Source organism: Chanodichthys erythropterus, chromosome 13 (genome assembly GCF_024489055.1).
Source record: "Chanodichthys erythropterus isolate Z2021 chromosome 13, ASM2448905v1, whole genome shotgun sequence".
NCBI classification, from domain to species: Eukaryota; Metazoa; Chordata; class Actinopteri; order Cypriniformes; family Xenocyprididae; genus Chanodichthys; species Chanodichthys erythropterus.
The window spans coordinates 41,248,585-41,265,201 of NC_090233.1; the positions used below are offsets into that span (position 1 = coordinate 41,248,585).

Consider the following 16,617-nt stretch of genomic DNA (forward strand, 5'->3'; position numbering starts at 1 on the left):
AAACAAACAAACAATGATGTGCTGTAAATGTTGATACAGTGCTTTTATTGTCCCTCTCAGTCAGGGCTGAGGTTTTTAATCGACATAGCTCTACATTAACTATGGCACAGGTAAAGCCGTTGAGAATTTTGAATTCTCTGTCCAAAGGAGGGGACAGTTTAAGATGATACATATACATCCTAAGACATGTAAATCAATACACAGTGATTAGAGTATAATTTCATGTTCATCTGGAAAAATATATTTTTAAAGTTTAATCATGTCCAGATTGCTTTGTTGTATTGGCTGTACTTTATGTATGGACACATCCACACAAGTTTAACGTGCTCTGATTTAATTTGCTGCAAGGTTGTGCAGCTTTGAATATTTAAGTTAAGCTCTATTGATTTTCTGTGTAACCATTTTGTCGTACACTTCAGAGTCATCATGTTATCATGTTAAGGTTAATATCTTAAATTACCATACACAATCCAGAGAAATTTATAGTTTGTCCAGGAAGTTGTCCAGCGCTGGGATGCCCTCCTTCAGACCTTTGCGTTTACGGGTCTCAGCCACAACTTGGCTTGGTTTGCTGTTTATGTCATAGGGGTCACCTGGCAAAATCTGCCAGTGGTCAAACACACACTGAGGGAAGGCCTGTCCACCAGTGTTAGACCTCAGGTCTGCTGTAAAACCTGTACAGAAACATGTATAACATTTGGCACCACTCAAAAATGTGTTTAACTGCTATAACTAATGTACGTATTGTTGGATATTAAGACGACATCAATGTCCTATTGCTGTCATTTTGAACAAACTCCAAGCTACTCTCAGATCTGAAGTTTTAACTCACCGAATGATTCATTTACAGGTAGGTATGCCTTCACAACAAATATAGGTGTCCCAGCCACTTGGGACTCCTCAAACACATGGCCTCTTTTTCTGTTCAGCACACCGTAGATGCCACCAACAACCTGCTCTGGGCACTGGAGGAGAGAAGAAAATATGTTAACGGCATCAAGATTGCACTCTAGTTTTTCTATTCCAGGAATCCACAATGTGTACCTGAATCTCGACCAGGTAAATGGGCTCCATGAGTCTTGGCTGTGCAGTGAGCACAGAGGCATACAGAACTCTACGAGCTGTGGGAATGATCTGACCTCCACCTCTATGGATGGCATCAGCGTGAAGAGTGACATCATGAATGTCAAAACGGACTGCCCGCATATTCTCCTCACAGAGTGCACCCTGGTAAGGTAACACAAAATTGTTTTATTATAATCCAAACTGTATGAATGTCCAAGCATGAATTAAAATACATAACCTATCTTTACTCACTTCTTTTGTTGCCCACTGGAAACCAGCCACTACACTGTCCTTTATCTCATTCAGATACTGAACTCCCTTTGTGACATCCACAAGGATGTTGGGCCCTGTGCCATCTGGTCCAAAGCACCAAATCTTACGGGCCTCGGCAACTTCCCATTCATATTTCTCAGAAAGGTAGCGAGCTCTCTGTTTGAGCTCCTGCCGAGAGGTCACTTCACCCTTATCAATGTCCTCGGCCAAGCCATCTGAGAGGGGCCTGGATTTCATGTACAGGCGATTGTGCTTGTTGGGAGACTTGGACAAGCAAACTTGGTCTGATTCATCACTGACGGTTTCACGATATGACACTACTGGGTCTGATTTCTGCAAAAAAAATCACCTTAAACTGTTAGTGGAGAAGAATAGAGTAAAAAATATCTGTACAGTATTGTCATCCAAGCGCTACCTTCAGAGGGATGCAGGCATGATCTTCCTCAAGGTCTTTTAGGCAAATCTCCAGATGAAGCTCTCCAGCACCCGCCACAATGTGCTCACCGGACTCTTCGATGATACACTAGCAGAATGTGGAAAACAACTTGTATTTGTTATTGGGAAGACTGAATTGTATATACCGCCTTATTACACCACCAAGATATTCACCTGAACCATGGGATCAGACTTGGCCAAACGTTTGAGACCCTCCACCAACTTTGGCAGATCTGCTGGGTTCTTGGCCTCCACAGCGACTCTCACCACAGGACTAACACTGAACTTCATAACACGCATGTTGTGAGCATGTTCAAAAGTGGAAATGGTGCCAGTCTTGACCAGGAACTGATCAACCCCAACCAAACCAACAATGTTTCCGCATGGCACATCTTCAATGGGCTCTACATAGCGACCCATCATCAGGATAGTTCTGGGGAGACCATTGGGTAATGATCATCAAACCAAATCAAGTGAAGATGACTTATACTGTATATGTAATAGACAGCAGCAAACCTTTGGATTGGCTTAATGTACAAGTCCTCCTTCTTTCCTGGTGTGAAGTTCGGGCCCATGATGCGTACCTTCTGCCCTGTAGAAACAATACCAGAGAAGACACGACCAAAGGCATAGAATCTACCCTTATCGGTGGTTGGCACCATCTTGGAGATGTACATCATGAGAGGAGCTTTCGGATCGCAGTTCTTTACACCTGGAAAGTCAAAGGAGGAATCTTAAAAAGTTGGAGAAAAAAAGCACATCTCTTTGAAGTGTAGAACAACTCGCAATATAATGACTCACCCATAGCAGCTTCATCATCTCCAGGACCCTCGTAAAGCAGTTCACAGCGGTACTTTTGGGCAGTGACAGGAGAAGGAAGATGGATGGTAATCATCTGGAGCAAAGCATCACCTGCAGGCAACCAGCGGCGCATCACAGCCTGGAAACATTCGAAAAACCATGTGTCAACAACATTACCAGTTGAATTAGGGTGCAGGTTCTCAATAGTCATTTTTTCGAGTTGTTTAGGTATTCAGCTCTACCTTAAGTAGAGGTTTTCCTTCTTTTTCTTTGTCCTCTGCATCAAGCTTTACTTCAAGTTTCTCAATCAGTTTCTGGGTCTCTTCTTTTTTGAAATTCATAATAGCATCAAAAACCTGTGGAAAGAGTTCAAATGAGAGAGTAATTGCAAATGAGTGGTAGTAGCAGGAGAGGAGTGATAACAAGAAGAACTGATTCAAACACAAACCTTAAAGATTGGATCCAAGACAAGTTGGCAGAAAGTACGAGGAAGCTTCTTGCCATCTGCATTGGTTGATGATTTGCTGAATTTTCCACAAGAGGGATCGAAGTACCTGAAAAAGATGGCTTTGAATTAAAAAGATTTTATATATACATGCAATTTATACTGGAAATCACATAGTTGATTTGTACTTGTGCAATTGTGATCTAATGTCTCCTTTATAACACAAGACACTTACTTGTCTCCCCAAAGCTTTTTCATCATCTCCTCCACTTTCCTTGCCCGTTCTGCTGGAGGGAGGTCTGTTTTTTTCTTATCTCCTTTGGCAGCAAACTTGGCCACATACATCTCAGCAAATTGCTTCAGAGTAAAAGCCCAGCCATGGAGACCTGACCCAAATCCCACAGTCCCAACCACAGGATCCACCTAAGGTACCGAAGAAGCCAATTGGAAACGGATAAATAAAAGCAAATATTTTGCTCATAAAGTTGACTTTTCAGTACAAACTGTTACCATAATGTTTCCCATTGGTCCACTCTCTCCTTCACCATAGGTTGAGATGATAACGTTAACGTTCTCCACAATCCGCTGGAAGGTTTGGAAAAGCTCATCTGGTTCCAGCTGCAGCTCAAGGAGGGCACGGTCCATCTTGTTCATCATCAAGACAGGCTTGATGCGCTCCGCTATGGCTTGTCTCAAGACGGTCTCAGTCTGCACACAAACACCTGTGGAACAAGTCAGATTTCACTTTTTTTTTTTAAATCACTTTTTGGTCCGACACATAAATCTTGTTCCTCAAAGTTTCATGATGAAACTATTTGTATGGTTTTAAAAATATTTTTTAAATGTTACATTTAGGGGAGTGCCTTTAAAATCACCTGATACGTGTCTGTGAATGTATATTGCCTTAAAGGGGACCAAAGTACTCCATAGATCATTTATTTTACCATGTTGTAAATGTCCATTTTTGAGTGAAAGGAAAAACATGTTGTTTTTGTGCATGTATATTAAAATGCAAATGAGTTTCTGCTCCCCAGTACACTTTCTAGAAGAGGCGGAGCCTACAGCTTGTGCCTCGGATACTCTGATACAAAACATCTGTTTGGTTTTGATTATCATCTCTATCACGGTCATGCTCAAATGAAACTGCAGTTCTTCATCCTCATGAAAGTTCATTATCTGCATGCGTTTTAAAGCCATATCAGTCTAAACTTCTGATATATATATATATTTACCACTATAGGGTAGTTGTGCACACACACTGCCGACACATTTATGTTAAAACAAGTGAACTTTGCTTAATAGGTGCTAGACATGTATCTAGCGTGCACGAGAAGCACTTGGTGGAACGAGTGAAAGAATGAAAGCGCACGTTCGATCTCTGAGAGCAGAGGGTGCTGATGGAACAGCGGAAATGCAGCGGTTACCCCGGAAACCCTGAAAACAAAGCAGTTGCGCTACTACGGTGTTTAAAATGCTTCAAACAGCCATTCACTTTTTTGTATTCGCAATGTTGTTCATCACAGCACCAAATACTTAATACTTAAAGACTTAATAATAGGCTATTTATCTTTAAACTTAAACATTTTTATATTTTAATATGGACTACAACATGCCCTATAATGATTGAAAATGTTCTAATTATTTGTTATTGTTCAGTAACACTTAGTGACATAAGGCTTCATTAGTTGACAATGAAAAATACTTATTTTAGCATTTAAAATAGCATTTATTAATCTTAGCTAATGTTATTTTTCTGTTAATGTTTAATATTTTTAAAATCAAAAGTTGTAATTATTATTTAATGGACCTGAGTTAAAACTAACAATGATACGTTGTATTTTTTAACTAGCATTAACAAAAAAATAATACCTTTTATCACAAATGTAGCTATTACTTATTGTTAATCTTAGTTAATGCATTAACATTAAATAATCCGACCTTATTGTAAAGTGCTACCTGTTGTTCTTTATAATTATTTTGCACTTTAATCTGTTTTTCATTTTACTTTATATATTTTCTGTGTATTGTATTTAAATGTTCATATTTCCTTTTGTTAAAAAAAAGTGTTCTTAAACCTGTTATAGTATGACAGCACTTTTTTCGCAACTTATTTCAATAGCGTGATAATACCGTATACCGTGATAAAAGCTTAAGCAATTATCATAACATGATAATTTTATACCGTCACATGCCTAATAGGTGCCCTTCAATTGCAGAACAGAAGTGTGAATTTGACTTCCTAAAATGAATTTGCCTTACCTGATACACAGTCTACCACTACAAGGGCACCATCTGTAACTCTGAGAGCTGCCGTCACCTCAGAGGAGAAATCAACATGTCCCGGCGAGTCGATCAGGTTGATGAGGAATCCATAACCATCCCTAGACTGCCTAATGAAGGCGGAGTCATTCTCACTGAGCTCATAATACAAAGAGATAGCCCTGCAAGAGAAAACATACATGTAGAGTGTAGAGTGAAAAGTCATTTCTTTTGTAGATTTTGTTTGAATAGAATAAGAGACACAGGGCTATATAACTATAAGGTTTTAAATCAACAGTCCACAAATGACAGTGGGTTTTGTATAATCATTTCAAACAATTGAGAACTTTGCTGAAAAGTTTTTAATAGACAGTTTAATGGAAGGTTCCATTTTGACCACTTACACATATGAGTTTCTACAATATGTACAAAAGTTTTTTTTAAGAAATTAATACTTTTAGTCAGCAAGGATGCATCATTGTTACAAAAATATATATTTTAAATAAATGCTTTTCTTTTTACTTCTATTCACCAAAATCCTGAAAAATATATATCACTGTTTCTACACACACACAAAAAACTAAGCAGGACAACTTTTTTCAACACTGATAATATTTTTTGAGCAGGAAATCAGCCTATCAGAATGATTTCTGAAGGATCATGTGACTGAAGGAATATTGTAATATTATTTCACAATATTTTTGATCAAATAAATGCAGACTTATTTTAAACATTCAAAAAAATCACACCGACCCCAGACTATTTAATGGTGGTGCGTGTTCAATGAAAGTACCTTTTTACTGGTCAAAAATGGTGGAAAAGTTATGCGAACACATCTTGCTGACAAATCCCTACTGTAGAATAGCTCTTGTGACATCAATAAGATTGATAATAAAATGTTGACTTTTTAAATAGGAATACCTACGTTGACTTTATGGTGATGCATCTTTCTTGTTCATCTTTTCTGGTGTCAGTAAATCTGGTCTCTCCTGCACGTGCAGAAGCAATAATACCAGCTTTGCACACCAAGGAATCAGTGAGAGTAGATTTGCCATGGTCCACATGGGCAATCACAGACATGTTCCTGATGTTGGACTTTTTGTCCATAATCTCCCGAATCTGCTCTACTGTGAAGTTCACCTGAGGAACAAATACAAGTTTGTCCAGTGTTGATTGTGGAATAAATATAAGTGTTGTTGTGTGAGGGACAATATGTAATGTCAAAACAAGTGAATGCCACGGGCTCATTAAAGGATGGGAATCTACAAAAAGCAACTGTGACAGTCTAAGCTCATGCATTTCATTTCTCATTAAAATACATTTTAATAAGGCTAAATACATTTTTTTAATCAAATTTAGTGTAAAAACATAATCTTCCAGCTTTGCTTTACCATAAAAAAAGAGAAATCATAAGCATTTTGGTGACTTTATACCTGTATGTACATTGGAACTGTATATGTAATTGAATTATATAATGTTAATAAACCATCTGAGCTATTCAAATAATTTTTAATGGCAAAATTGGCACGTGACACTAAAATAATGCAGTAAACATTTATAACAATGCAAATTAAAACACTTAATAAATTAATTTAAAATATAAAAAATAATGAACATTTAAAACAATATTACAATTAAATAAAATTCAAATGTAAAGGTGATGTGATGAAATGTGATTTTGAGAATATCTCTGTCCCCATAAATTAAAAGGCAATTAATACTTTTTATTTTTTCCCATGTATTTTCTTTTATCCCTTGTGCACTGTTCGATTTCTGCCGACTACCTGTATGGTCCAGGTCAAATCGACCCCAATTGGATTCAATACAATTCCCCAAAAATCACACTATGAAAAAAAAATCATGTACAAATAATTAACTTTTAATATCAATAGTTTTCACACATTACAAAGAATAAATATCTGAATTTATGTATTTACTCAAACCATATATGGAAATCGAAAGGTCACCAGTGGAGTCTGGATGTCACCTAGTGAAAAAGTTTGGTACTGTGCAACACTGAAAGTTATTTTTCTGAGATATCAACCTAAAATTTGTGACTTTTTTCAGATATTTAGCTTTGATTTTCTTGAAGTTTTAGAGTTAAACATGTATTGTAAAATATATATAAAATATAAAATATATATTTTAAATTTCCATAAACTTCTATAACTTTTAAACTTTACTTTTACAAAAAATTTTCTTTCTTTTTTTTTACTTCTACAATAATCTTTGAAGTGTTCCCTTTAAAAGGATACTAAACTTAAGTCTGTTCTCTTAAGAATTCAAAATTTAAATAAAAAATTTAAGTTAGAAAAGTCAAAGCTCAAAAAGTGGGTCAGACAATTAACAGGTAAAACAACTTTATATTTTCACAAACTTTACACAGTACGACACTGGCACTTCAATAGTTGAAGAGTTCTGACATACAACACAGAAGTGTTTTATATTTTGGGTCTGTACAGTTGCTTATGAATGGCTGTCTATATGGGTCAAATTGACCCACGAACAGTAAGAACGTATAAAATCTCTCTATGCACATTTCACAACACATCAGTGTGTTGTAACTTTGAATGCATGTCCATGACCCTAAATGAGAAAAAGTCACAAACTTTTTCAACAAATTGACCCGCAACAGTACACAAGGGTTAAAATACATCAGACTAATATATATATATATATATATATTTTTTATTCTAGCCTACATGGTAAAAGTAACTTAAAATGCCTAATATTTACTAGCATTTACTATGTATTGCGCTTTCAAACCTAATTAATTATACAATAACAGTAATTATTTTTTAAATCGCCACGATTCACAAGAGTGCAGTGAAGCACAGCATGTACCATGAGTGCGCACTTTCTGCGGCGCCTCAGTGTGCTGCAGTCTCCTCAGCACAAGCGCTGCCCAGCGATACACTCAGCCAATGACAAGCTTGTTTAGCCTGACAAGAGTGTTGGATTGTCTCGCCCCTCAAAAACACAAACATAACCGCCCCGTCACTATAATAACCCTATTCGCACCCGGCAGATCTCCTCAGTCATGGCTGCTCGGTCTCTGCGCATGAAACTTTAACACGCGCATAGAGAAGAACAGTCGGGGCGTAAACGCGCTATTAATAACAGGGTAACGTTATTCCAGTGCGCGCGCCTGCACGGTGCTGGGCCGTATCCCTAAAATAACACGGCTTACTTTCACTTAAAAACAAAACTCGAACAAACCGCATGCGGTTTTGCTTTACATTTATGCGTAGTACAACTGTTACATGACGAACTTACTGAAATCGTGACTTACACATTATGATCTCCCAATGAATACCAAGATGTATATTTTAATGCGTCACTCTCTTCCCTGACTATTTCATAATGAAGACCGCACATAGTTCAAGTTCAAGGCTGACAAACGCGAGAATCTTATAAGCAGGTTGTCATTACGTCATTGACATCAGAATAAAGAAGATTACATGGCCTGGAAGATAAATAAAAAAATAAAAAAATAATGCGTCCTAAATACACAAAAATGTTTTAATATAGGACTTCAGTCATTTCTGATGAATCCTGGTTAAGTGACGCAGTGAAATATCTTACCATTTTGGCGAATGGCTCCCAATTGTAGGACGGCCTCTCGCTGCGATCGCTGCACCTCTCCACTGGAGCACCGGGGGAAAGAGAGAGAAGATGACGTCCAATCTTAGTTTATGCTGCGACACAGATAGACAGCACTGCGAGTCATGTGGACCCGGATCACCCTATTACAGGACAGACAGTTCATGCATTCATGATCAACACCATTTCACTGCCTAATAAAATGCACTTTATGTGACCGTCAGAGATTATAGCCTAGTATAAGCACTGATGCAAACAATCTTATTGTAATAATAATAATGACTTAAAAAGAACTGAGATTATCGCTTTAAAGTTCTTTACGCGATTTCTTTAGATTTAAATTACATTTTTACTTTCAAAACCAACATCACTTAGACTCAGGTTGAGATTTAGGATATCCACCTTATTTTTCAACGCGAAAGCAAAGTTTTTATTTATTTATTTATATATTTTTGTTTCAATTTTAACAAAAAGATACAATAACACAAACAATCTTTCAGACAATACACAAATTATGGCACATTAGTCAACTATAGAAATTATATAAAGAATAATCCAAGAAAAGGGGGGGAAATGAATAAAGCACATTGCGAAAGAATATAGCCCAAACGCGGAAGTAAAGTTTTTATTTTTTTATTTTTATTTTATTTTATTTGTATTTATTTATTGCAATTTTAACAAACACAAGATACAATAACAACACACAAACAATCTTTCAGACAATACACAAATTATAGCACATTAGTCAACTAGATAAATTATATAAGGAATAATCCAAGAAAAGGGAAAAAATGAATAAAGCATATTGCGAAAGAATATTAAACATGGCACGAACGCGGAAGTAAGGTGATAGACTTTCTGTAAATGTGCGAGACTTCAGATTTATTGTCCGCTAGGGAAATAACGAGAATATCAAACTGTAACTGTTTGCGCTACAAACCAGCGTGTTTAAGACAATACATTAAATAATATGGTAAGAAATACCAGTTTGAAATATCAAGCAGCATAACGACATTTTTTTTTAAATGAATTTTAATAAGAACAAAACATGATTTACATACAAGAGTAACGTTACATATAGCAGCATTTAACGAGCTGTTTTGTATAGCTAAAATGACTGGAAGCGAATGACACTGGATACCAGACACATTGGAGCCGCGCCCGCTTTTAACTGAAAAACAAGAAACCTGTTTTATTTAGATTTATTTACTTATTTTTCAATTTTTAGAGGATGCATCCCATACAGCAGGTGGCGCTGTATCATTTGTATCCTTTGTATAGATTTAAGGAGGAGGAGGGAAAGTTCGAATCAGATGAGGAAGGAATAAGCTGTGGATTTCATACTATGATTTCATACTGTACACTCGAAATGGTATCTGATAACTATATTTCGAGTCGTTGACATGTCTGCTGCTATTCCCTGTTTAGTTGATAGATGGAGTGAGGAGAATAACAACATAATGTTGACTTGGAAGGTACTGTAGCAAAAGTATTATTGTATCGTTTACAGTGAAATGACCTTAAACACATGTGCCGTTTTCCATTTCAGCAAAATGAAGATAACATTGAGCCAAGTCAGGATATTCGGAAGCGATGCTGTTCAGAAAGCCTTAAACTGCTTCAGAAAATTCAAGGTACTATCATGTGTTACTTTTAATGGCTTACAGTGTGGTGATATTGTCAGAAGCTCATAACCATTGTGTTTACACAGGAGTTCCAGCAGATGCTGAACGACTCAAACTTGAAATGACAGTTTCATATAATACGCTTTTATTCTCGTTGGGTTTCTCCGACCCCAGTGAGATTGAGGAGAGTCTCAATCACACATTATTAAGAGGTAAATAAAGCATTGTGTTGTTGTTTTAGTATTATTGATTTGTATGCAGTATGTTTTATGTTCCCTCTACTTGTCTGTTTCTGTAGCTTTAGAGGCTGCAGGATCATTTAAGGTGTCCTGTTGTGATCCAGTGAAGTTGTGGGAGGCTGTTCTACAGACTTTTGGCACCTCAGTCTATGCGCCTTATGTCCACAGGCTTCTGCTGATTCAGTGGGTGCTGTGGCTCATGCACTGCCAGTTAGAGAGAATTCTTACTCTTCTGACACAAATCAACCACAAGGTATTATTTTTATTATCTTTATAAAAATAATTTTAAGACTCCCCTCAGCGAAATCACAAACTCAATATTTTCTACTTCTACTTGTTTCTGTGAATATTTCAGGCAAAAAACTCAAGATAAGTCTCAATCCTGAAATGTTCTGCATGTAAACTATACTTACCTAGGTAACCCCCAAAATGATTTAGTACTGAGACTCAATACCTTCTCAGAAGATCTAGAGAGAGAGAAGCTAGAACCATCCTGAGCTGAGATATTTAGGTTTCTGTGAACGTCTGCATAACCTACATTTGTTGTGGGCCATGACACAAAAATTGGTGGTTTTGCAATACTAATACATAGAGATAATCACTCAAAAAATATGTAAGAAGAATAAGAAAAAAACTATTGTATATTTGACTGCTATACTACATTCTGTCATTCTCATCTCCTCTCAGAGAGAGCATTCAGCACCTGTGAATCTGCAGACAGAAACACGAAACCTTGCTTTGAGCATGGAAGAAGACTCCTCGCTAAGGGTTGCAATGGCAGCAAAGGACCTCAAGGATCTTTTGCACATCTGCACTGTGATATGTCAAGGTATGAAATGTCTGAACTAAGATGTTGACATCTATCTAAAGGTATGATGAAACCTTTGTTTATGTAAATATTTATAAATTATGTAGATCCATATATTAAGGTCACAAGAAATATTCAGTACATGTAAATGTTGTTAAATAATAGAACTGCCATTAGTCCTAAAATGCGTTTGTTGGTTTAGGGGTTGAACAGCTGAAGATGGAGAAATTTTCTGAAGCCCTTGAGGCTTTTCAGGAGGCTAAAGGCCTCCCAAGTCCCAGAAGTCTCTTGGCGCAGATCCACACCCTTACAGGCCAGAGTTTTGCTAAGCTTGTAAGAAGCTCTGTTCTGCAATCTTCCATCCAATGAACCCTGAACTAAATGGACCTAAATAGACTAAATCTTGAACCAACAGTTACTGAATTAGTTCCTATTTATATTTGATTCATTGAATTAAGTTTCTTATTATTTCTTATGTCCATGCAGAGTCAGCCCCACTGTGCTCTCCACTTTTATCGGAAGGCTGTGGAGGTGGATTGTGCTTGCCATAGTGCCCTTTATCAAAGTGCTCTGGTGTTTAGACAGCTTAGCAATTCAAAGGCAGAAATTGAGGCCTTGCATCTTCTTTACTCAGTAAGTCATTCTGCACACAACTGACCAATATTATTTCATGCAGTGTACCTTGTACTTTACAGCATGTATGCATTTACATAAAATCATTAACTGCTTGTGATAACTAGGGCTGTCAAGCAATTAGAATTTTTAATCTAATTGCACAGTGTGGCTTATTAATCACAAATTAATCACATATCAAACCTGGCTGAGAAATTACCCCCGAAATATCATTATTGTGTTAAATCAGAAAAGCATCAAATAGACATTTCAAAAAGTTGCTTTATAAAACTTTATGGATTTTTTTTTTATTAATATGGAAATATAAAATACATTTTTAAATGAAATTAACAACAGTTCTGGTTTTATTGGTTATATTTTCATTGGCAAAATTGAGCAAAAGCAGACAATATTGTGTCTAAAATATAACACAATATATTTACTTATTTATTGAACTGTTGTAAAAAAAAATATATATATATAAATATCTCACATTTGCACTCATGCTATTCGGGACAAAAACAGCACTTTTGTGATATTGTGCTCGTTACTTGTGTGATATTGCTTAACTATATCATGATATGAATATGAGACAAAAACCTCATACAGGGGCATACAAAAAGTCCTGATATCTTGAATTTTCTAACTGCATTCTGTGGGCTCCATCACGCAGTGAGTTGTTGTTATCATGTTCGTCACCAGTCAACTTTATGAAATGTACTACGTAGGTCTGGAGTGGGGCAGGTGCATTAATAGTTTAAACGCATTATTTTTTCCCATAACGAATTAAGTAATTAATAGTTACATCAGCAGCCCTAGTGATAATAAATTATTAACTGATGTCCTTACTTCACACACTCCACATAACAACTTGTTACTATATTATAACAAGTACAAATAATAAAGACAAAGTGAGTACCAAAGGTCCGTATCTCATGACTAGCATCAATAAAGTAGACTTAAACAAATAAATTTGAGTAGAATAGTCTAAAGTAGACTGAATTGAAGAACACTGGTTTCGCTTTAAACAGTAAAGAATGTTTCACATTCTTACATAATATTTCAATGAATGTATTTCCTGCATGCTATGTAGTGTCATTTTAAAATGTGTTAGTGAAATAATACTTTCTCTTGCTTTGTTTACAGGCAGTCCAGCTGCAGTCTGATAAAAGTTCACCTAGTGCGTCACTGGTCTCTCCAGATATGCTGCTTGGTGGTGAACAGATGACCTTCATTAGAAGAGTCCCTTCCTCATCTATTATTCTTCACACTTTGGCTCACACATGTGTGTTCAATGGCAGGCGAGTGATCCCACAACAAAGACCAATGCTTGACTAGATTATCAAATATGAATATTCAATTATTTAATAATACTTTTATGGAATACTTAACTTCTAAAATATATTTTTGTGTGAATCAGTATTTCAGATGGTGTTGAGTACTATCTTGATCTGTTGGCGTCACTGCAGTCAGATGGCAAAAATCTTGTAAGGACTGCACTTTTTCAGGCATCAGTTTCAGAAATAATGCATATAAAGTGATGTTCAAGTGAAGTCATCTTTATTTATATAGCGCTTTATACAATACAGATAGTTTCACAGTAATAAACAGGAAAATAACATAATCAGTGATGCAAACTACAACAAATATAATACAGCGACCTGTCTGTGTTTCAGGTATCCACAGGGGATGGCACTTCTTTTCCCAGAATCCCAGTGGTCTACCTTGAAGCAGGATTTGCTTTGTTGAAAGCTCAAAGGTATAGTGATGCTCTTGTGGTCTGCGAGGAGGTCATCACCAGCACTTTAGACTTCATTCCCGAGAGGCTGCTGCTTGATGACGTTGAAAAACGAAAAATATCTGACTCCGATGTTGTACTCGACAAGGTTGACTTTGTGTTATGGGCTGGTGCGGCCCATCTCCTTCAAGCACAAGCCCACTGGAAACTGAAGGACACCAAAGAGGCTATTACAAACTTTACAAGGTACAATGTGATGAGAGTTTCATTCCGTACCTAGCAGTGTTGGCAAAACACCTTTAGTCCAAATAATTTTTTAAATGTTCACTTCCTTTCAGAGCGATTAATCAGTTGGTGAAAGTATTTATTAAACAGAGAGGTAAGTAACCTTTTTCTTTCTAGACTGCGTAATCATACAAAGCATGTCTGTTTTTGTTTGTGAAGTATCCAGGTTGAAAAACACAGACCTACAGCTATATTTAACTATACACAAAATATTTTTATCCTGAGGTCTACATCAAGTATCTATTTATAACAGATCTGCATTCAAGAAATAAAGCTTTTTTCCCCTTTTTATCATAATGAAGCCACATTTGATACGTGAACTTGCTTTATTATCTTTCATGTATCATTACTTACATGGTTTCATCAAACTTTTAGACTGGAAACAAAAACATCTTGGAAACACTGAAGCAATGGTTGAAAGAATGGTGACTTTGGAAGCAGCAAAAGGACAAGCACTAGCTGGTAGAGGGCTCTGCTTTTTGGAAAGAGGTCAATTGAAGGAGGCCCTGAGAGATCTTCATCTCAGTCTCCAGATGTCACCAGGTTTTCAGCTGATATGCTTTCATTATAGTGAATCAGTGTGGCTTGTTTGTTGTGCTTAATCTGATACATTGCCCTGTCCTTCTCAAATTTACGTGTGGAATTGAATTTCAATAGGTTGTAAGAACACTGAAATGTGGCTAACTGAGGTCTTGTGGAGGCTTGATCGTAGAGAGGAAGCATCAGCACACTGGAGAGAAGCCCATAGTACTTCAGATACACCTAAGTCAATGTAAGCTACTGGACAAGTCAAATATTTTTCACATGAAAGTCACACATTGCAATCTATGGTATCTGTAACTGGTGTGATGATTGTTTAGTAATTTTTTGACTTGTGTTTCAGAAACCTACCGCTGTATTTGCAAGCGTGGCAAGAGGACACAGCTTTTGACTTCACTGACTTGAAGAAGAAAATGGACGAATACATTCATGCCAAAAATGTAATGACATAGAAAGATGTCAGAGAGGATGCTCATCTTTTTTGGCGCATAACTACAACGCAAAATGCAGTTTTAATTGTGTTGTCTAAATTTTCTTTTCAGATGTAACCATGAAGCATACGAATAGCCCTGCTACTATAGCTAAAGTGTCATCCCTTAAACAAAATTACAGAGCTGTGCTAATCAGAGGGCAGGATTTTAATTCATGCTACAATGACTCTGTTGACATTTTGTTCAACCGTTGCCAATGAGGTTGCATTCCACTTGTCAGAATGAGTGACAAGAGAATGGAATCAAAGAACTGGAATCAAATTCTTTGTATATATTATATATCCAAATAAAAAAGTCTGAATGGTTAAAATGGGGATTTTCTGATTAGCATCTTGTTTTTGGAATAGACATGAAACCCTTTTATCTATTATCTAAAAAATTGTATTGAAAAGGATTTGAAATGTATTAATTCTATAATTGTTATATCATATGCTCTTTATTTTAACCCAGACACCTGCATGTAAGTACATTACAGGTGCAGTTAAAAAGAAAATAAGAATCAAAAATCCAGTATCTCAATAATAGAATATTTCCTAAGATCAATCAAAAAAGAATTTACAATACATAAATGTTCAAGTTATGAAAGTACAATGTTCATTTATGGACTCAATACTTGCTCCTTTTAGCACATATTACTGCATCAATGCAGTGTGGCGTGGAGGTGATTAGCCTGTGGCCCTGCTGAGCCGTTATTTTTCTTCTTCCCCTTGACAATACAGGTCAGGCGAGTTGCCTGGCCAATCAAGCACAGTAATGTCATGGTCAGCAAACCAGTTAGTAGTAGTTTTGGCATTGTGGGCAGGTGTTGCTACATCCTGCTGGAAAAGGAAATCAGCATCTCCATAAAACTTTTCAGCAGACGGAAGCATGAATTACGACGACTGGACGACTGTATTGACCAGCAGATATGGCAACCCAAATGGCTGAAACTTCACACTGTATTTGGATTCTGTGCCTCTCCACTTTTCCTCCAAACTCTGGGACCTTAATTTCCAAATGAAATGCAAAATTCACTTTCATCTGAAAAGGGGACATTGGACCACTGAGCAACAGTCCAGTTCTTTTTCTCTTTAGCCCAGATAAGATGCTTCTGACATTACGTTCATATTCACATTGGTTCAGGAGTGGCTAGTAGGAATGTGACAGTTGTAGGCCATTTCCTGAAGTCGTCTGTGTGTGGTAGCTCTTGATGCACTGAATCCAGCTTCAGTCCACTCCTTGACGCTCCCCCAAGTTCTTGAATCAGCTTTGCTTGACATTCTTCTCAAGGCTGCAGTCATTCCTGTGTCTTGTGCACCTTTTCCTACCACACTTTTCCCTTTTAGTCAACTTCAACATCCTTCGATACAGCCAGTCCTTGACAGCCAGAGATGACCTTCTGAGGCTTACTCTCCTTGT

The 16,617-nt window shown here is 36.9% G+C and overlaps 2 protein-coding genes across 6 annotated transcripts; one reads left to right on the plus strand and one right to left on the minus strand.

Annotated features, from left to right (window-relative positions):
* Window positions 1-25: 25 nt before the first annotated feature.
* On the minus strand, window positions 26-9,007 carry eef2l2 (eukaryotic translation elongation factor 2, like 2). Its single transcript, XM_067407324.1, has 15 exons — window positions 8,864-9,007; window positions 6,204-6,418; window positions 5,279-5,460; window positions 3,530-3,741; window positions 3,255-3,442; window positions 3,023-3,128; window positions 2,817-2,930; window positions 2,575-2,713; window positions 2,290-2,485; window positions 1,948-2,206; window positions 1,754-1,861; window positions 1,318-1,671; window positions 1,045-1,227; window positions 833-965; window positions 26-674 (listed from the first exon to the last, which is right to left on the minus strand). Exons 1-15 carry the CDS (start codon window positions 8,864-8,866, stop codon window positions 481-483), a joined length of 2,586 nt encoding a protein of 861 aa, XP_067263425.1. The 5' UTR covers window positions 8,867-9,007; the 3' UTR covers window positions 26-480.
* Window positions 7,996-15,527, plus strand: fancg (FA complementation group G). 5 transcript variants are annotated; one of them, XM_067407333.1, is made up of 15 exons: window positions 7,996-8,402; window positions 10,310-10,356; window positions 10,431-10,515; window positions 10,593-10,718; window positions 10,805-10,998; window positions 11,433-11,574; window positions 11,756-11,886; window positions 12,040-12,186; window positions 13,312-13,466; window positions 13,586-13,652; window positions 13,842-14,149; window positions 14,242-14,282; window positions 14,564-14,731; window positions 14,846-14,960; window positions 15,072-15,527. In XM_067407333.1, exons 2-15 carry the CDS (start codon window positions 10,342-10,344, stop codon window positions 15,178-15,180), a joined length of 1,803 nt encoding a protein of 600 aa, XP_067263434.1. In that variant the 5' UTR covers window positions 7,996-8,402; window positions 10,310-10,341; the 3' UTR covers window positions 15,181-15,527. The 5 variants fall into 5 exon arrangements, with proteins under 5 accessions (XP_067263434.1, XP_067263432.1, XP_067263431.1 ...); XM_067407331.1 differs by lacking the exon at window positions 7,996-8,402 and having other exon boundaries at window positions 9,166-10,356; window positions 15,072-15,168; window positions 15,271-15,527; XM_067407330.1 differs by lacking the exon at window positions 7,996-8,402 and adding an exon at window positions 9,166-9,854 and having other exon boundaries at window positions 10,110-10,356.
* Window positions 15,528-16,617: the final 1,090 nt, after the last annotated feature.

Excerpts from the sequence above, each read along its gene's own strand:
- fancg (XM_067407329.1), top strand. The coding sequence starts at position 10,285 with ATGTCTGCTGCTATTCCCTGTTTAGTTGATAGATGGAGTGAGGAGAAT. Across the intron at positions 10,516-10,592 it reads ACTGCTTCAGAAAATTCAAG|GAGTTCCAGCAGATGCTGAA; the intron begins GTACTATCATGT and ends GTGTTTACACAG. Across the intron at positions 13,653-13,841 it reads AGTCAGATGGCAAAAATCTT|GTATCCACAGGGGATGGCAC; the intron begins GTAAGGACTGCA and ends TCTGTGTTTCAG.
- eef2l2 (XM_067407324.1), bottom strand. Across the intron at positions 3,443-3,529 it reads GACCAATGGGAAACATTATG|GTGGATCCTGTGGTTGGGAC; the intron begins GTAACAGTTTGT and ends TCGGTACCTTAG. Across the intron at positions 2,207-2,289 it reads TACATTAAGCCAATCCAAAG|AACTATCCTGATGATGGGTC; the intron begins GTTTGCTGCTGT and ends TGGTCTCCCCAG.